This window comes from Saccopteryx bilineata, chromosome 5 (assembly GCF_036850765.1).
Source record: "Saccopteryx bilineata isolate mSacBil1 chromosome 5, mSacBil1_pri_phased_curated, whole genome shotgun sequence".
Lineage (NCBI taxonomy): Eukaryota > Metazoa > Chordata > Mammalia > Chiroptera > Emballonuridae > Saccopteryx > Saccopteryx bilineata.
Genome location: NC_089494.1, coordinates 75342535 through 75363957, shown reverse-complemented (window position 1 = coordinate 75363957; position 21423 = coordinate 75342535). Strand labels below are relative to the sequence as shown.

The window sequence follows — 21423 nt, the reverse complement described above, 5'->3', positions numbered from 1 at the left end:
TAGTCCTTTAGATAAGTTATTTAGAAACAATCAAATATTCTGATTAAAAACATGTTGCATCCATCTATTTATATGAATTCTGTCTGGACACCTCCTCTGTCCTTTTTTTTCTTTTCAGCTGTCATCATTAAAGCTGCTATTGTTTGTACTTGGGGCTCTTTGAGGGCCTTACCTTTACCTGAGAAGTGGATGTAGTAATAGAAGCTACTTACTTCACTGAAGGTAGTTTGTTAGGTATCATAGTATATGAATTATAATTTTTATGCTATCAAAAATATAATTTAGATTCATAACGTAATTTTCTATCTAGCATCCTATTAATCAAAACACTCCACAAATTGCCTGACCAGGCAATGGTGCAGCAGATATCGAGCATTGAACTGGGATGTAGAAGACTCAGGTTCGAAACTTTGAGGTCACCAGCTTGAGCACAGGCTCACCAGCTTGAGCACAAGGTTGCTGGCTTGAGCCAGGGGTCACATGCTCTGCTGTAGCCCCTGGTCAAGGTACACATGAGAAAGCAATCAATGAGAAACTAAGGCGTCACAATGAATTGATGCTTCTTATCTCTCTCCTTCTTGTTTGTCTGTCCCTATATTTCTCTCTCTGTGTCTCTCTGTCTTCATCTCTCTTACTAAAAAATAAATAAATAAAATGCCCCACAAATAAACTCCAATTTTATTTTCCAATAATACTCAGCACAGGCTTTGGCTCCAGGCAGGCTGATTGTTCATTGTCATACAAACACTTCTTATTTATAACTACATTTTATCCTTGGACTACCTATTTTCTTCCTACCTCAAGTTTCATCTCTTCTACTCCCAAACTGAACAAATAAGTTTCTTTTTTTTTCTGCTGTATTCCTAGTACCTAGAAGACTACTTGTCATATAGACCAATGGTTTTCAAACTTTTTACACTTGGGGACTGATGAAAATAGGAGAATTATTTCAGAGACTGCTAAGGCAGAAATCACCCTGCCATAGAGAATTTGACTAAGATCATTGGGTCTATAATCTTCATATGGCATCAAGGTGCATAACGCTTTCACGGAACAGCACGAAATTTCTAGCGGACTAGTCTGAGGACCAGTGGTTGAAAAACATTGATGCTTAACATATATTTGTTAAATATCTCCTGGATTATTATTCACTATGGGCCTAGCACATAATACATGCTCAGTAGATGTTTGAGTGCTTTTGAATAGATTGGGTTTTGTTTGTTTATTTGTTGTTTTTTAATAATTTTATTTAAACAATTAATTTTAATGGGGTGACACAGATTTAGAGAATACATTTCCAGATCATTTTGGCGTTCGATTATGTTGTATACCCATTGATTGTTTTTAAGCCTCAATTTTGCTGCCTTTTACTGGATATAGCATTAACTGTCCTTCCCTTATTTAATATCTGAAAAATGCTTTGGACTATCTTAATTAAAAGTTGGTGTTCAATTGCAGAATGAATATTCCTTAAATTGACAAACCCCCTCAAATATTCTTGGTACAGTTTGATCATTGTCCTTTTAACATCTTCATCGTGTTGTAGGTAGGATTCAGCATATTTGTGATGGACCCTGTGTAAATGGGGTGCCGAATGGACCTCATTCTCTTTCAAAGTGATGGACACCCAGTTAGTGTTGTGCTCTCACTGTCTTTCTTTTCCTGTATGACTGAGATAAACTAGGTTGTGGCTGTCGTGATGGCTCGTGCCTGATTTGACTGCTCCTCCCCAGAAAGTCTCAATTTTTGGCTTCCTTAGAGTGCTGCCTCGGATGCAGCCGGCCCTCCATCCCGAGCCCTGGGCCCACCCAACCTCCTTCTGGCATGGAAGGCAGCGGCTGCTCTGCCACCTTCTCTTCAGATAAGCATGGCTTGGAAATGCTATCTTTAGAGGTGATGAGTTTTTGTTTGGATAGAATTATGACTAGTATAAAGCCCACACATGCTAACAAGCCACAGAGTGCAAAATAATTATTGAAAGCAATTTGAAAGAAAAGTGGAAAATCATCTGAGGAAAAAACAAAATTGTTCCCAAAGCTTTGGTCCAAGTTTTCTTGCTGTTCGATTGTATCCCGAGCCTTGTTTTTCTGCTGCCAGGCCACCTCGGCATTGATGGCTGTTCTTCTCTCCAGCTTTCTGGAATTTTGCTCTTTTAGTAAACCTTTCTACATGTCTTTCTGACACTTTATTCTGAGTTAGTCCGGGAAAATACTATATAAAACGCTTAACTTTCAGTGGATAATAAAGGAAAGAATTGCATTTTGCTTATATCTTGGTTTTACTTAAATAGCATTTGGGATCACTGAATGTTTCCACTTTATGTTCATCCATGTTTGTTAAGGTTACCTTTTCTTCAGAAAAATAATAATACCTGTCTGAAAGAATACAGATGCTCTGCTCATGGGCTCTAAGATGTGCCTATAAGTTAATATGACATATATCTTACGTTCCATATATAGTGACTAACCCAATTTCAAGGCATGCCTCATTCTAGGCTGCAGAATAGCTCTGCTCAGATGATTAAATGTGTAATTTAAAACCAATGGTACTTTCTACTCAACATAAATTGATTCTAATAGTACTACCAAATGCCAGGAGGAACAGGCATAATACACAAGTAATAAAGTACATCTCATGGACCTTAAAGAAAAAATTTAACAACAGAGAAAGAGAGTTAATTTTTGCAATGCAAAGAGGTAAGAGACACGTGCCATTGGTACCACAGAGTATAAATAAATGTAGCAGGGTTTGGAAGGAGGGGCGCTTATAAGCAGCAGAACTCATGCACTCCCCTGGCCTCTCCCTAATTCCACAGCATAGTCTGGGCAGAGATATTTGGTATGCAGACCGGCCAGGATCCCAGCAGAGGGAAGCCTGCCTTGGTCAGCAGGTTAGATGTATAAGCAAGCACTCCAATAGTAAAAATGAGAACTGCCCCTACATTATATTATATATTCATAGGTTAGTTAAAGAAGCTCTAGCAAACACTGTTTCTTTAAGTAACAAAAAATATGGCTAGGTCTCTTCAGTCTAGGCAATGTGCAAACGAGGTCTGCATACCAAGGATGCTAGGAACAGCCTTGTGTGCTCCGGTTAATGACATCAGCCAAAGGTCCTATCTCTCCTGAAGCTGATTTAAATTAGCCAAACTACTGCTGAGCTACTGACAGGGACAATGATCCTCTAAGTTATTTCTCTTTTCTCTTTTCAGTTCCCATTTGGTCAGGGATTTACCCTGCTCTTTAACTTTACACAACTTAAAATTTCATTTTTAGAGTTTGGGCCAATAATGCTAACATTTTTAAATGGTGCCAAATAGTTCTCTGAACTTGCACATTGCTAACTGACCCTTTGAAAATAAATTCATCAAACAAAACTATAATCTATATATAACTAAGTTTCTTTTTTGGTGTATGGAAAGAAGTTGATAATAACATTATTGAAACTAAACCAGGACATTTCAGTGTGGTAACATAAGATTATCTTCACCCCAAAGATATAATGTTAAACATTATATACAAAGAAATAAATATATAAAGCATTTTTACCCTTTAGGAAGGGCAGGATATTGTTATTGTAACAAGAAATCTGAAGCATAAAACAAAAACCTAACATGCATCCCTAAGTAGCCAACACATCTATGTTTTGGTCCATACAAGAAAATATCTTCTATTGAGTGTTTTCCAGTCTCTTAAGTCTCTAGAGTAGTGGTTCCCAAGGTATGATCCTCAGACCAGCATAATCAGTCGTCATCTGGAAACTTAAAAGAAATGTAAATTCTTGGGCCCTACTTCAGACCTACTGAATAAGAAACTCGGGAAGCGGGGCCCAGTAATATGTATTTTTAACAAGCCCTTCGATGACTCTAAAGTAGACTCATGTATGAGAACCACTGCTATAAACACATCCTTATTCCCTTCTAATAGAGCATGCTAGGAATATAATTTCAACTTTATAACAATAAAAACAATTATATAACTCACACTTTTGTCCTGGTAAAATTTAGATTAATTTTTTTTAAAATCTGCTTGGAAATTAACCATGTTTTAACATCAAGGAGATTGTTGTTAGCATTTAAATTACCTTGTGATATAAAATTCTCATTAATTACTTCTGTTCCTGGTAGCTGATGCTTTCTTTATTAAAAGGACCTGTGCTAGCGTTAATGAATGCAAACAAAGTGGAAGGTCCTGGGGTTAATGAGATAGTGAAACATTAATCTGTGTTTCTTCTTCAATGAAAAAAGAAGACTCATCAGGCTCACTATATATATTTTACATTTCTTTTTCCAGGAAGAACAAATTATGCTAGCTATGGAAGATGAGGGCACAGTACAACTTCCATTGGAAGGACATTACAGGTAAGGTATATAGGTAAAAAAAAAAAAAAAAGTTTGAGTAATGGAACATTTTGTTACACACTCTGCTTAAAAATTTTGTACTGCATGGATTCCTGTCGACTTTTGCTAAAGTTGTATTAGAATAAAAAGAATTAAAACTAGGAATTAAATTACTCTGTCTCAGTACAATGAAGAGGGGGAGGGAGCTATTGTTTGAAATCTTTTCTTCTCGTATTTATAATGGATACAAAAGCTCTCTTTCATAGCTTCTGAAAGTAGGACTTGAAGACAAGTCAGGATTCAATGCTGGGATAAATGAGCTAGGTATTGACTAAGTGGATCACAGCTCAACGTTTGAACTTTGGGAGGCCATCCCAAAAAGGCACTTCCAAAGAGATAATCTAGTTTCTGAGTTAAAGGATTTAGTTTCACCGGTCATTTTAGGAAATATTATGTAACTTTCTAAAATATGCTAACTGGATGCACAAAGGCATAGCAGAAGAAATCAAATTTCTAGGTTATAATAAAAATTTTAAAATTATTTGGCCCCAAATTCTCTTTATATGGTCCCAAAGGACTTAAGAATAATATAAGGCAATGCCAGTTTAAAAATAAAAAAAGCAAAGGAGAAATTTCTCTGAGGAAAAATTTGTTATAGTGTTAAGAAAGTAGGAGAGAGTCTTCTAGATCTTCAGAGTATGACTGTAAAATCATATTCCCTAGATTGAAAAAATATAATCCTGCACTATTTAAGTATGAGCACAAGTATAGAAAGTGTTTTATCTTTTTTTAAAACAATAGGTATGTTTTGAAATCCTGTTGATTGTTAGTTGAATCAGCATGTTCCTAAGTGTATTCTGTAGAATGCTAGTTTCATGTGGTTCCCCTTTCAAAGGATTATGTGGTTAAATAAATTTGAAAAATGTCTTATACTGTCTTCCAGTTTGAAGATTCACAAAGCACACTGGCATATTAAAAAACCTAAATTGTACTTCATTTTTTTAAAAGTTCAACAGTTTAATTCAGAATTTTCCAAACCCGTTTGCTCCCAAGACAAAAACTTGTATTCCGCATGACACTCTTGGGAATTACTTGACATAATATGCTTTGAGTTACCAAAGGCTGGGCAGATTAGAGGAATTAAAGAACATGTCCGGATTTGGTAAGGGAGTGACAGCAAGACCGAGGGTTTTGTTTCAGACCCTTAGTGTTTCTCTTAGTTGGATTTGTTGCCTTCTGCCTTCTGCTGAACAATCACCAATGAGGGTCATGTGAGGTTAGTCTAATATTTCTTTAGAACATAATTTTTTTTTTCATAGCAGAGTATCATTTCAACATGCAGTAGTAATAAGAGTGCTACTTTCTCCCTCAGTGAAATTTTCCTTGATTTGGCCTATGATTTACTCCTGCTGCAATTTGGTTGTGTTTCTAGCCCTGGGAATGTTTTAGAGCATTATGAATGTCACCTATAATTGGTGCCATTTTAAAATGCAAAAAAGCACCCAGCATACTATAGGTGCTGATATTACAAGCTTCCCTAGCCATTTGAAAATATCTCTGCCAAACACACTAGCTGTCTTTATTTTTTCAACAAATATTTATTGAATAAGCACGAAGTGTCAGGCTCTGTCTAGGGGAACAGCAGTGGATCAATGACTAAGAATCCCTCATGAAGCTTATATTCAAACAGACTAGAGGTTGGGGGAGATAGATAATAACAAATGACTGAGTAAAATAGTATAGTATTTCAGATGATGAAAAATATAATAAAAACCAAAAACAAAAAAGAGGAATGAGGGTGTGATGAAGGGATGGAAATAGAAATTTTAAATAGAGTAGTCAGTGAAGGCCTGAGTAGTTGGCATTTGAACAAAGGAGTGAACGGGTTGTACCACCTGAGGGAACATTACAGGTGGAAGAGTGAGCAAGTACAAGGTGCTGAGGCAGCAAGGAGCCAATAGTGTCCCAGCACCCACAGTCGGTTGGCCATTGCATTGTGGCTGTAGAGGAAAGAGCAGGGGTGTAAGAGCAGGAGATGAAGTTAGAGAGTGAGTAGAGACACAGCCTTATAGTCCATCTACTTGACTTTTACTCTGGTAAGTGGAAGCCACGTAGAGTTTGAGCAGAAGCATGAAGTGGTCTGCTGTGCTACGATTATTAGGGGAAGAGGCTAAGCAGTGAGCATGCAACCCCTGATCTCTACAATTTGAAATGAACTTGGAAAACTAGCCAAAACAAGTTTCTATGTGACTAGAATATTTTGTTTAGATTTTTATTTTTTATAATTTTTAAAATAATTGAACAAACTACATATACTTTTAATTTTTAATTATCAAAAATATTAAACAAAGGCATAAGACTGTCCTATATTTAAATTTTTATCACTAGATAACTTCAATTACTTATTTTATGTTTATTATTTCATTTTGGGTAAATTATCTAGAGATGATCCATCTGTGATCAATATTTCTGACGAAATGTCAAAGACCGCCTTGTGGAGGAACCTTCTGATTACTGCTGATAACTCAAAAGATAAGGAGTCAAGCTTTCCTTCTAAAAGGTTTGAATTCTAAAATGATGTCAATTTATACTCATTTCAGTCATTTTATGACATGAATCTATTAGCAAAAGTATAACTTTTCATCAAATTTAGATCTTAAAGTATTTCAGAAAAATCTTTTGAAAAGTGGGTAGAAATTGTAATGATCACATTTGTTGGTATGTTTTTCATCTCCCTTTCAAATTAAAAGTTAACTCCAAAACTATGACAGTGGGGAGATGGTGCTATAAATGAATCCCAGTACACAACATCTTTGGACATTCATTTTGCCCTATCTTCTGCAGTAGATTTTATTCTATTCCCTTATCACCCACTTCTCAGGAACACTGTTGAAGTCTGACCACATTTTACACACTCCCATGTCCTTTTTAAAACTCATATGGCACATGAGATGGTGATTTTGTATTTAGTGTATTTCCAGTCTCCTATTCAACTCCTTGAAAATCTTCTCTAACTTTCTTACACCAAAACTTTCAGCTCCAGAAAGTTCTGTCTATTCTTACTTCTCTGTATGAAAACATTACAAATAACTCCTGTAGTTGTGGATGATAGTTTAAATGCATGCTGGGGAAAGAGCATGTCCTTGAATATCAAGAGTCATCATAGGATTTCCAACTGAATTTTCCAGAATTTATAAATAAGTGTTCAAACTATCAGCCATCTTAGATGCTGATCGAAAGAAAAATCTCTATGTTATACTAATATTTCTTCTTATTAAAGAGTGATTAAGGGATTTGGGACAGTGGTTAATTATTAAGTTCCTTTATTTTCATGACCTTAAATTAACTTCTTCTACTTAATTTTTATATTACATTTTTGTCATAAGCTCCCCTTCCTAATCACTCTAGAAGCTGATTCCCCAAAGGTAAGACCCTCTCCATCAAACCTATTCTTTAATTGTATTTCCTTATGTTAAATGATGTCTTCTGGAAACCTGGTCAGCCTATGTTCTCTGTGTGAGTTTTGGGGAGGCAAAAGGCATGCAGAGTCGTGGGCTTAGATCCAGTATCAGACTGAGTGTTTATGGTATTCCTATGACGACTCAGCTCTTTAAGAGGGTTTGAAGCTTGAGTAAACTTTGTCCCCACATGGTTTATACAAATACATCATATGTAAATCAACAAATCTCACAGAACCGTATTTAGCAATCACATCAAATTTTTATATTAGAGAAGAAAATATATCCCTTGCAATAAGAGATTGTAAAGCTGGGCACTTTCATATGTGCATCACCATGCTTTCAAACCTGCGAGCTTATCTGGCTTCATTAGAAATTTTTGGAAACATGGTTAGAAAAGGAGGTTGTATTAGCCTTCGAGAGTGTCTCTTGTTGCTGGTTTTTGTCACCCCAAAATGGCATGCTGCTTCAGTGTCATTTCTATCTCCAACAGCATAAATAAGACAAACAAATTAGATGTGCAGAGTTTACCCAAGAAACTGGGAATTCTTTCTCTCTCTCTCTCTCTCACCCCCGCCTCTCTCTCTCCCTTTCTCTCTCTCCCTTTTTTCCTTTTCAACCCTACCCCATTCTCTGCAACTACCTCCAACACTTACTCCAAAGGAGGTTAATATAAGTTACTCAATAGGCTGTCTCAAAGACTTTTGATTGATACTGTCTTTTAACTGAACTTTAAATCTTCATGTCTTTCTTTGCTTGGCTCAAACAGAAGTTATATTTTGTTCAGAGGTGGATTTAATGGCAGGTACACTGGACACGTGCCCTGGGCCCCAGCTTCTGAAGGGCCCTGCAAAACCCCAACTTTATACTTTTTTCTAATATAAGAGGCCCTATATTTTCTTCTGTGCCCAGAGCCTCAACCGACCTTAATCTGCCACTAATTTTATTCTAAAACATGCTTTGTCTTTCTTTTCCAACTGTCCCTGCTGCAGCCTGATAGATTCATTCTCACAGTAATTCAGTTTTGCTAGAAGTCTTGGAAGAAAATCAGAGTTATGAGAAAGATAATTTCTCAAACCCTTTGACCTTTTGATATTAAAAATGGGCATTTCTCTGATTTTAAAAAGTATGAACTCAAGGTTTATGGGCTCAAAATAAATGCCAGACATAGGATTATGTGGAGAATTTGAAGATGGCTTTTCTTCCGCTGTTATGTGGATCTATACTGCAAACTCTGTCTCTGTTTTTTTTTTTTTATTATTATTCAAGCAAAAGTTTTTATGTCATGAAATTTTAGGAACCTCTTAAAGTAAATAGTAAAGTCAGGTAATGCTTTTTTACTAGAAGATCTAGTTGTTTTAAAAATATATATCTGGGTTACTTCAGATAGTAGATGAACTTCATTGAACAATGAAATAATGTGCTTTTAAGCAGGTCCAGAAGTAGACCATCTTTTATATTTTGATATAACCACTTGTTTTTATTCTTTGAACATTTGTTCCCACTAGCATAAGATTCAAACTATTGTGGAGTGAAAGTTTACCTGGAGTGTTTTGTTTGTTTGTTTTTTGTTGTTGTTGCTTTTTACCTTTAGATGTAATAAAATCTGTAGGTTTCCACGAGAAAAAAAAATATCTCTTGGTTAGGGTTAGTGGTTAATGTCTTTCATCTTCTAACAGTGGAAACGGACAGAAAGTGTGGCTTCCAAAAATCCTAAAACCAATATTAATAATAGCAATACAGTATTTCTCTTTATATTCTTTGGGATGCTGAAACATGATGACTAGGAACTATAAAAACCTTGTGCCTGCTAGACAATTATCTATGGGCAAAACCTGGCCAAAAACCAGGTTACCAGCATCTATTTCTCTTGAGACCTAAGCTGGTTCCCCGCCTTCCTGTCCCTAGTTTTTCATTCTTGCATAGACCCTGCATACCTAACAGATATACCTTGATACTTTTAGTTAGTGGAGTTTGGAATAGCAGTTATATTTTCTTCATCTTTTATTCACTTTTTGTTGTCAAGAGTATTTTATCCAGTTTAACTAAAAGAAGGATCTAAAAACTAACTGCACATTCTTCCACATCTGTGGGATATCTAACTTGATCCCAGCTCACCAGTGCTATTCATACATGGGACAAACTCTTCTGTGGCTTATTGAATGGATTGGTAGAAATAGGTCTTATTGCATAAGAATAAGTGAGCAACTGTTATGCTTTATAAAAATGACAGCCAAGATTGACATTTCTTGGGAAGGTACCTGCACTGCTAGGAAAAGCAGCATTTGGAGGCAGTCCAGGCTCTGGGACCACTCTCCTTACGCCGCTGTGCCCCTCCAGTCCCACCACATTCTTCTATTCTGGATTCTCTTTCTTGCTCTGATTTCCTAGACCCTGTCATGACTGTTGGATAAATGTTTTCCTTAACTACTATTTGGTATCATTGAAAAATAATGGTTTCAAGATTGCTTAGAAGCATAAGAAGAGGGTCAAGTTTTGCTCTCTTTTGAAAAAAAATAAGGTTAATAACTTTATTTTACTTTCAATTGTAATTCCTCAAGGGCAGGAACACTGTCTTTTCCATCTTGTATCCCTTGGTCTTTACAGAGTACTATATGATATAGTATACATATATTATATTATACATGTAATATATGTCATATAATAGATATGCAATATGTATTATAATAGTACATAATAGATATGTCTAATAAATATGTGTAATATAGTTATCACAATGAAAGTTTAGAATTGATTGGCAATGAAAAAATCAATGTAATAAGGAATAGAATAATAGTCACATAGTAAGAAAATTTAAGTTGATATTTTTTATAGATGTTTTGAGGTAGTTATAAAATTTCTGCTTCATAGTGTGCTGAAATCTAATTTAATATCAAAACCACTTGTTTTAATTGTTTTTGAAGCATATATAATTTTATTAACCATTGTCACCCCGATAAAATTAATAAAAAAGAAGACTACAGTACAAGTACATAAACAGACAAATAAACAATAGAACAGAAACCAGAAATAGATCCAACTACTTATGGAAATTAGATTATGATAAAGGTGGCACCTCCAATCACTGGACTGGAGATGGAGGCTTCAATAAATGCTCATGGGCATTCAATAAAATGCCAGTTAGCCATTTGACTTTTTTTTTCTTTTTACAGAGACACAGAGAGAGTCAGAGAGAGGGATAGATAGGGAAAGACAGACAGAAATGGAGAGAGATGAGAAGCATCAATCATCAGTTTTTTGCTGCTATACCTTAGTTGTTCATTGATTGCTTTCTTATATGTGCCCTGACCATGGGCCTTCAGCAGACCAGCCAGCGACCGTGGGTCCAAGCTGATGAGCTTTGCTCAAACCAGATGAAGCCGCACTTAAGCTGGCAACCTCAGGGTCTCGAACCTGAGTCCTCCGCATCCCAGTCTGACACTCTATCCACTGCGCCACCGCCTGGTCAGGCACCAGTTAGCCATTTGAAAAAAGTTAAGTACCACACACCACACATAAGATGACTCAAGGAATTAAAAAGCAAAACATGAAACCATACAGGTATTACAAGAAACCTTGATCTAGAGAAAAGCTTTCTAACTATGACTCAAAATCTGATACAATAAAAGCAATGATTAATAAAATTGTTTACATAAATATTTTTAAGTTATATTATAGAAATGACCATAAGCAAAGTCAAAATATAATTTAAAAAAATACAGGAAAAATATTTACAACTATATCACAGTATATATCTTTAATATATACCGAACTCTTAATATTGGGAGGGAAGCCTAAAAACCTGTGAGAAAAAAATAGACAAAGCACATAAATAGACAAGTCACAAAAAGATATAAAGATTGCCCTTAATTGTACAGATGATGTGTTGTAGAACAAAACCACTGGTTTTAAAGAGGAGAAAAAAACTAATCATAATTGGTTGTCGTTGTAACTGAACAACCGGAATGACCAAAGCAAGGACATCAGGAGGAAGCATGTCTGTGAATGAAGCTAATATTCTGATTTTTTTTTTAACTGCTTGGTGACTAATAGTGCATGAGGACTTTGCTCGCTTAACAAAAGGTTATGGAATAGAGCATTGCATCTATAGGAGTTGTGCATATGTGGAGGCCAGTATGTCTCTGTCCTGCAACCTCCTATGGATAGGACCTGTTATTCTAAAATAAAGTTCACTGGAGTAGGCGAATACCTGGCTCAGAATCCTGGCATTCCAGCTGTAAGAGAACTTGGCCATCTAGTCTGAACTGCTTTAGAGATGAGGAAACAAAGTTCCAGAGAAGCTAAATCTTAGCGTCTAGGAAATGAATGTAATTTTCTGTCCCAGCCCAGGGCTTCCTTCACTGCCCCCTGCTCTTCCTTTTCATTGGCTTTGTTTGACGGAAGAAACTGGGAGCCAGGTAGAGTCCAAGGACAAATGAATTTGGAAAGTAGGGTAGCAGACACTTGTCAGATGAAAGGAACTGAAAGTAGAAAAAAGTGAGTCATTTAGATGGAGGAGTTAAAAATACAGAATTAAGCCTCTCAACACATCCTGTGCACACTGTCATCTCTTCTCATGGAAGGAGAAAAGTGAAAAAAAAGTTGCTTTGCTCTGACCTGTAAGTAAGTGTGTGCTGAGAAGCGTGGCAGGCACCCACCGGGAGCCATAGACACGCGCTCACACCAGCTCTCAGCGCTGGCAGTGTGCCACCGATGGCAGAAGCTCCGGCACTTCTTACCTGATGGTGCCGGGTGGTGGTGACAACTGAGAAGGGCTGTTTCTAGCTTCAATTGGAGGAAAAACAACTTAAAAAACACATTCTTAGAATGTGTCTAAGTTATTGACCATTATAAAAGCTGCATCGAAAAAAGGTTTTAACTATCGCTTTATTACTTGGAGAAGAGTTATAAAACCAAGGATTTCCCCTCCTGCAACTATTTTCTAAGTTTCTATTAAGGGCCTAAAGTTTACAGTCATAGCATCTGGGTTTGTCCGGCCTCTGGGCCCAGGGCCCAGCCGGCTGTGGGTTACCCTTTGCGCCAGCAGCGGGGAGGGACACGGAGCAGCTCAGGTGCGGAGGATTCTGTGGTGGGAGCTGTGGGGAGGGAACCCCCTGCCCTCCGGAAGTTTATTCTCTTGGTATGAGCTTCGTGCATGTGAACACATTGTTTGAATTTTTCATAAAACTGTTGACAGGAGAGTAAGAAAAATGTATATCAGAAAAATATTGAAGAAAATGAAGACAAAAATAAGAGAGTCACATTACCTTCATGCCCATCAATAAAATTAACTGAAGAATAGATAAAAATAGAGGCCACTTGGGGATGAGTTTACTCTGGAATGAGGTGAAACATTGTTCCTCTGATGGACAGGCCTTGCCTGTGAAGAGACAGCCCAGGTGTCGGGAAGGCAGTGTGTGGGGTGACCACCTGCTTCCTGACCTGCCGAGGTGTTTCTGTCCTCCTGACCCGGATACCGTTCTCACGGAGAAGCAGGATCCAGTACATAAATGAGGACAGGCTGCTGGCAGCAGCACCCACAGATACCTGCTGTGACATCTTTTTTGTGTCATTTGTAGTGTCGGTGCTATCCTAAAATAGGGCATGACTGACGTTTTCAGTAATCAACAGTGATTCATTTGCCCCAAATGAAACCATGGTATTAATCTTGCATGCTTTTGGAAGTGTTTTAAAAATGTCTGGGTTTTGGTTCTGTTTTTTTGTTTTGTTTTGTTTTTTGTCTTTTTAATTTTCCCCATTCTGCAGCTTGGTTTCTATCTCACTAAGTACAGAGGATTGTTAATTGTTGCTCTCTATCTATGTATGCTTTGCAGCATGAAAGAGCAATGCCTGAGCACCCATGCGGTGCTTTGGGGTTGATGGGTTTTGTGTCTGAACAAGCAGATCTTAGGTAGCCATTCTGGACGGCAGTAATAAATTTCTCCTTTTTCCTTCCTGTAGCAATGAAAGCCGAAAAGAGAAGAAAGCTGACTCACAGCAAGGTGTTGACAGGGAGACTTGTCTATAACTTGATCTTCAATTTATTTTTTACAAATATATGAGAAGAGTGCCACAATTATGAATAAAACTGCTTTTATCATGTATTGTAAATTCTGTCTCTCATCCCAAATCCACCTTCATACTGTAAGTAGTGTAATACTTGTTTCATTTCTGTGTTTAAACTTCTGAGCAGTGAGACATCCTTCTGAGCATACATAGTAGCTAATGCAAGAGCCTCTGCACTCCTAGCTGTATATTAGGCGTTTGTAAACACTGGATTCTCATTGTCAGTTTTACGAGAGCAATAGCTTTCTTAAAGAGATAAGTCATATTTACCTAGTTTGTATTTTCCTATTGTAGTGACCTGAAAATACTTGGTAGATTCATGGAGAAGAATTTTGAAAGGTAGTCTTATTTCTTATTTTTTATAGCTTTGCATTAGTGACTTATTTCAGAAGACCCAAATCAAAGATTTAGTTAGAAAACATTTTTTAATAATTGAATTTATGCATTTTCTTGATTTAATATGATACATTTAATACTTAAGAATTTACATGTAACTAAAACCTAAATTTGAAAAAATATATAGAAACCTATTCACAACTTCTTTTAAAGGATCAGACACCAATACAAAGAGTCAAGTAGAATTTGCTTAAAATTCAAGTTGTAATTACATGATCAAATAAACTTGGCTTGCATGAAATGCTTTAGAAAACCTTTGTAAATTTTATGAGATTAAAAAAAACTATCAGAAATAAGCTGTTAAATTTCTCTCCCATTGACAACAAATATTTTCCAAATAACCCTATTACATGCATATCATGGAATACCAATGCTGAGTCATTGCACAAGAAATTCTACTCCTGTACAGTTATTCTGCTGCTAAAGGTCATGTGATGCTTGTGTTGCCTCTGAATCATGTTCTAATGTTAGACTGACATCTCCAGTTAAAACATTTTTTCTGCAAAGCTCTTTTCCACTTTTTAATTAAATGCATGTTGTAGAAAAATAATCTTTTAAATGAAATTTTTGATTTCTGTTTGAGAAGCTTCTGTAGATATTTCAGTTCATATGAAATCATCTTTATTAAGCTTATACAAGGGGAAGAAAAGTTAAGAAATTTTGAGCATTACCTAAAATACAGTGTTTCTTTCACTTCAGATAAATACGAAGTTAATAAAGACTAAATCTCATAGTATTCTGTGTCCTAAAAATGACCAGTGATCTCAACCTCATAATATTCAGTGTCTAATCTGATAATTGTCCAGGGCCCTGTTGCTTTTCTAAACTATTAATTTTATATTTTGTGTATAAGTGAACATGAAAAGTGAAAAAATGCTCTTGAGATTAAGGTTATGAGGGAAATACAACAATAACAAAGCCTTCATTACAGTCAACATTTTGATACCTTCTGAGAAATTCCCCTCACAATCTTTTAAGGAGCCATTTCTTTTATGGAACATAAGCCTAAAAAAAAATATATATATATAAGATGAATATGCAGTTAAAAAAGTCTGTGTTTATAAATGCCAAGGAAAAAATACAGAAATTTCCATTCTAAATATGTTGCCTTTGTGTATTTTATAATACAGATACTATGTTGTAAACATTCCCATTGTTTTATGATTTAGACTAGCTGTACAGCCAGTCAGTCCCATATGCAGCCACTCAGTGTTTTAATATATTAATAACTGTTCTGCTAAAAATGATCATAGTGAGTTAAAACTTTCACATGATCACTTATTTGAATAAGCAATCTATCCAATGAAATTCTGTATTTCTGAGTATTTTTATAGCCATTTTGTTCTTGTGTGAATTTTAATGATATCCCTATGTTAATCCTAATATTTTGAAATTATAAGAAATATAAGAGTAATGTAGCATATATATTTCCTTCTGATTTCAGATTCCTGGTCAAAATTAGTGAATATTTTGAATGTAATTTATTGCAAAGTTTAAGTAATGTGTACCTGTGACTAGGATATTGTGTTTTTCACAAATAAGAAATGTTATGTGGAAATAAATATTTATCCTAACTAATTTTCTTGCACATTTTAAATTGTGATGCAAATGTCTTGTCCTTTTCTCTCTCGTTGTGTTAATCAGTAGATCAATGAGAAACATTTTGATTGTTTGAATATAATATTTAAATTAGACACATCTGATATAAAGAAAACTTGATGAAGTAGACATTTCAAGAGTATGAATACAATTTAAATTTTATAAATGGAGTATTTTAAGAGTTATATTAGAGCATATGTCTTCATTTTCCTAGAGAGCACTAACTCGGGTACATAGCGTTGCTCCCATGACCGGTGAAAGCTTCTAAGGTCGTTAGCAGGATTTCTCATTTAGAAAATGGCCCAGTATTTCTAAAATTCATCTCCTCCCTGTTTGTTACCATAGGCCAGGTGAGATAGTTATTCTTTTGTGGTCATCTAGCAGTCTTTTATGGAAATAATGGCATTCAGAACTTGAACATAACTCAGACGAACAGCTGCTTCATTGGGGCCCAGACTGAGGTTGCACCTTGCTCCATATTCTGCTACTTTCTGTTGACATAACCAGTCAGCCATTGTGTTTAACATAAAGGGGACTCCCAGCATCACAACTTTTTTTTTTTAAGGTTTATTATAAAGGACAGAAGACTACACGGGTTAAAAACTGTGCTTCTTTGCTTGTCCTTACCAATGGCTCTTCTGATGGCACTGGTGTAAACCCAGAGTGTTACTGTGGTTTCCTGAGCTGACCCACTTTTTCTTCACGCACATGCAGTACTGTTGCCCCAACGTGCAAGGTGATTTATTTTCCTCAAGAAACAAGATGCTGCATTTGTTTGTTTGTTTGTTTATTTATATTAAAGATGCTGTATTTATTTTAAAAAAAGAACTCTTAACATTACAAGTTAATATTTTTCTCTTGACTTGTGAGTTTACTTTGTAATTGTCACCATTTAACAGCCTTTGATATTGGGAAGGTTTTTCCTAAGTACACTGTATAATCTGAATATCTCCTTGATGTAGTTTATTTACTTACCACTTAATAATTCTATAATACATCACCTGTATATTGTATTGTGTGTTCATCACACCCAGGCAAGTCCCCTCCATCACCATTTATTCCCCCTGTTACCCTCTTCTACCTCCCCCAGCCCCTTTCCCTCTGGTAACATTGTAATCATTATACTGCTGTCTGTGTCTATGAGCTTGGTTTTCTTTTCTTTTTTTTTTTTTTTTTTTTTTGCTTAATCCCTTCAACTTTTTTACCCAGCAACCAATCCCTTCCCCTCTGACAGTTGTCAGTTTGTTCTCTGAGTCTGTTTCTATTTTGTTTGTTAGCTTATTTTGTTCATTAGATTCCACATATAAGAGAAATCATATATAAATACTTGTCTTTCTCTGACTGGCTTATTTCACTTAACATAATACTCTACAGGTGCATCCATGCTGTCCAAAAAGATTTTCTTCTTTTTTAAGGCTAAGTAGTAGTCTACTGTGTACATCTACCACAGCTATTTTATCCACACACCTAATGATGGGGGCATGGGCTCCTTCCTGGGTCTTGGTTATTATAATTAATGCTGCAATAAACATAGGGGTGCACATATGCTTTTGAATTAGTGTTTTGGGGTTTTATGGATGCATTCCCAGAAATAAAATTGCTGGGTCATAAGACAGTTCTATTTTTAATTTTTTGAGGTAACTTCATAGTGATTTCCACAGTGGCTGCACCAGTCTGCATTTTCAACAGTGCCCAAGTGTTCCCTTTTTTCCACCTCTCCAACACTTATTGTTTGTTGATTTACTGATGATAGACATTCTGACAGGTGTAAGTGATAGCTCATTGTGGTTTTTATATGCATTCCTGTGATAACTAGTGATATTTAACATCTTTTCAGAAGCCTATTGGTCATCTATATGTCCTCTTTGGAGAAGTGTCTATTCAAGTCCTTTGCCCATTTCTTAATTGGATTCTTTGTGGAGATATTTTTGGTTTTGAGTTTCACGATTTCCTTATAAATTTTGGATATAAAGCCCTTATCTGATATATGGCAAATACATTCTCCCATTCGGTGAGTTGTCTTTTCATTTTGTTGATTGTTTCCTTTACTGTGCAAAAACTTTTTTATTTTTATATAGTCCCATTTGTTTATTTTTTTCTTTTGTTTCCTTTGCCTGAGGTGATATATTAGAAAAATTATTTCTATGAAAAATGTTTGAGATTTTACTGCCTATGTTTTCTTCCAGGAATTTTAATGGTTCCAAATCTAATATTTAAGTCTTTAATCCATTTTGAGTTTACTGTTGTATATAGTATAAGAAGGGGTGGTCTAGTTTCATTTTCTTGCATGTGTCTGTCCAATTTTCCAACAACATTTATTGAATAGACTGTCTTTACCCCATTGTATGTTTTTTACCTCCTTTGTCAAATATTAATTGACTATAAGAGTATGGGTTTATTTCTGGGTTCTCTACTCTGTCCCATTAATCTGTATGTCTGTTCTTATGCCAGTACCATGCTGTTTGGATAACTATGGCCTTGTATTATAGTTTGAGATCAAGTATTATGATATCTCCAATTTCGCTCTCCTTTCTCAAGATTGCTATGGCTTTTTGAGGTCTTTTATGATTCCATATAAATTTTTTGAATATTTGATCTACTTCTGTGAAATATGCCATTGGTGTCTTGATAAGTATTGTATTGAATCTATAGATTACTTTGGGTAGTATGGATATTTTAATGATGTCATTTCTTTTTATCTATGAACATGATATATGCTTCTGTTTATTTGTATCTTCTTCAAATTCCCTTTTCAATGTTTTATCATTTTCCAAATATAGGTATTTTATACTTTTGGTTAATTTATTTCTAGGTATTTTATTCTTTTTGAAGCAATTGGAATTGGAATTGTTTCCTTAGTTTTCCTGTTTGATAATTTATTATTGGTGTAAAAAAATGCAACTGATTTCTGGATATTTATTTATTTGCTACTTTACTGAATTTATCAGTTCTAGTAGTTTTGTTGGAATCTTTAGTGTTCTCCGTATACACTATCATGTCTTCTGCAAATAATGATAATTTTACTTCTTCCTTTCTAATCTTGATACCTTTTATTTCTTCTTGTTGTCTGATTGATATTTGCTAATATGTTGTTGAGAATTTTAGCATCTATGTTCATCAGGAATATTGACCTATAATTGTCTTTCTTTGTAGTGTCTTTATCTGGTTTTGGAATTAGAATAATCCTGCCTTGTAAAATGAGCTTGGAACTATTTCTTCCTTTTGAATTTCTGAAGTGTTAGTTCTTCTTTGAATATTTGACAAAATTCACCAGTGAAGCCAACCAGTCTAGGACTATTGTTTGTTTGGAGTTTTTGGATTACTGCTTCAGTTTCATTAGTTGTTGTAACTGATCTATTTAGGATTTCTGATTTCTCCTGATTCAGTTTGGAAGAATTGCATATTTCTAAGGATTTATCCATTTTTTCCAGGATGGCCTATAGTTGTTTTTTTTTTAATTATAATTTTATTTTTTTAATGGGGTGACATCAATAAATCAGGTTACATATATTCAAAGATCAAACAAGTCCAGGTTATCTTGTCTTTCAATTATGTTGCATACCCATCACCCAAAGTCAGATTGTCCTCTGTCACCTTCTATCTAGTTTTCTTTGTGCCCCTCCCCCTCCCCCTTTCCATCTCCCTTTCCCCCATCCCCCCATAACCACCACACTCTTATCAATGTCTCTTATTTTCACTTTTATGTCCCACCTACGTATGGAATAATGCAGTTCCTGGTTTTTTCTGATTTACTTATTTCACTTCGTATAATGTTATCAAGATCCCACCATTTTGCTGTAAATGATCCGATGTCATCATTTCTTATGGCTGAGTAGTATTCCTTAGTGTATATGTGCCACATCTTCTTTATCCAGTCATCTATTGATGGGCTTTTTGGTTGTTTCCATGCCCTGGCCACTGTGAACAATGCTGCAATGAACATGGGGCTGCATGTGTCTTTACGTATCAATGTTTCTGAGTTTTTGGGGTATATACCCAGTAGAGGGATTGCTGGGTCATTAGGTAGTTCTATTTTCAGTTTTTTGAGGAACCACCATACTTTCTTCCATAATGGTTGTACTACTTTACATTCCCACCAACAGTGTATGAGGGTTCCTTTTTCTCCACAGCCTCTCCAACATTTGCTATTACCTGTCTTGTTAATAATAGCTAATCTAACAGGTGTGAGGTGGTATCTCATTGCAGTTTTGATTTGCATTTCTCTAATAACTAAAGAAGATGAGCATCTTTTCACATATCTGTTGGCCATTTGTACTTCCTCCTGGGAGAAGTGTCTGTTCATGTCCTCTTCCCATTTTTTTATTGGATTGTTTGTTTGTTGTTGAGTTTTATGAGTTCTTTGTATATTTTGGATATTAGGCCCTTATCTGAGCTGTTGTTTGAAAAAATCATTTCCCATTTAGTTGGCTTTCTGTTTATTTTGTTATCAGTTTCCCTTGCTGAGCAAAAACTTCTTAGTCTGATGTAGTCCCATTCATTAATTTTTGCCTTCACTTCTCTTGCCTTTGGAGTCAAATTCATAAAATGCTCTTTAAAACCCAGGTCCATGAGTTTAATACCTATGTCTTCTTCTATGTACTTTATTGTTTCAGGTCTTATGTTTAGATCTTTGATCCATTTTGAGTTAATTTTAGTACAGGGGGACAAACTGTAGTCCAGTTTCATTCTTTTGCATGTGGCTTTCCAGTTTTCCCAGCACCATTTATTGAAGAGGCTTTCTTTTCTCCATTGTATGTTCTTGGCCCCTTTATCAAAAATTATTTGACTATATATATGTGGTTTTATTTCTGGACTTTCTATTCTGTTCCATTGGTCTGAGTGTCTATTTTTCTGCCAATACCATGCTGTTTTGATTGTCGTGGCCCTATAATATAGTTTGAAGTCAGGTATTGTAATGCCCCAGCTTCATTCTTTTTCTTTAGGATTGCTTTGGCTATTTGGGGTTTTTTATAGTTCCATATAAATCTGATGATTTTTTGCTCTATTTCTTTAAAAAACGTCATTGGAAGTTTGATGGGAATTGCACTAAATTTGTATATTGCTTTGGGTAATATAGCCATCTTGATTATATTTATTCTTCCTAGCCAAGAACAAGGAATATTCTTCCATCTCATTATATCTTTCTCAATTTCTCTTAACAATGGTTTATAGTTTTCATTATATAAGTCCTTTACATTCTTTGTTATGTTTATTCCTAAGTATTTTATTTTTTTTGTTGCAATTGTGAAGGGCATTATTCTTTTGAGTTCGTTCTCAGTTGTTTCATTGTTGGCATATAGAAAGGCTATTGACTTCTGTATGTTAATTTTGTATCCTGCGACCTTACTGTATTGGCTTATTGTTTCTAGTAGTCTTTTTGTGGATTCTTTGGGGTTTTCGATGTATAGGATCATATCATCTGCAAAAAGTGATACCTTTACTTCTTCTTTTCCGATATGGATGCCTTTTATTTCTTTGTCTTGTCTGATTGCTGTGGCGAGAACCTCTAGTACCACATTAAATAAGAGTGGAGAGAGTGAACAACCCTGTCTTGTTCCTGATTTA

At 35.5% G+C, this 21423-nt stretch overlaps 1 protein-coding gene across 6 annotated transcripts in view; it reads left to right on the top strand.

The window, feature by feature from the left end:
- The window catches only part of SLC4A10 (solute carrier family 4 member 10), a 330272-nt gene extending 313591 nt beyond the window's left edge, over positions 1–16681 (top strand). For 5 of the 6 annotated variants that reach the window (XM_066279000.1, XM_066279003.1, XM_066278999.1 and 2 more), the window contains 3 exons: positions 4293–4360; positions 6783–6899; positions 13759–16681. In XM_066279000.1, coding sequence (XP_066135097.1) covers positions 4293–4360; positions 6783–6899; positions 13759–13825 — 252 coding nt within the window. In that variant the 3' untranslated portion in view covers positions 13826–16681. Of the gene's footprint in view, positions 1–4292; positions 4361–6782; positions 6900–7725; positions 7765–13758 lie in introns of all 6 variants that reach the window. The other variant, XM_066279001.1, reaches the window with a different exon arrangement.
- Positions 16682–21423: the final 4742 nt, after the last annotated feature.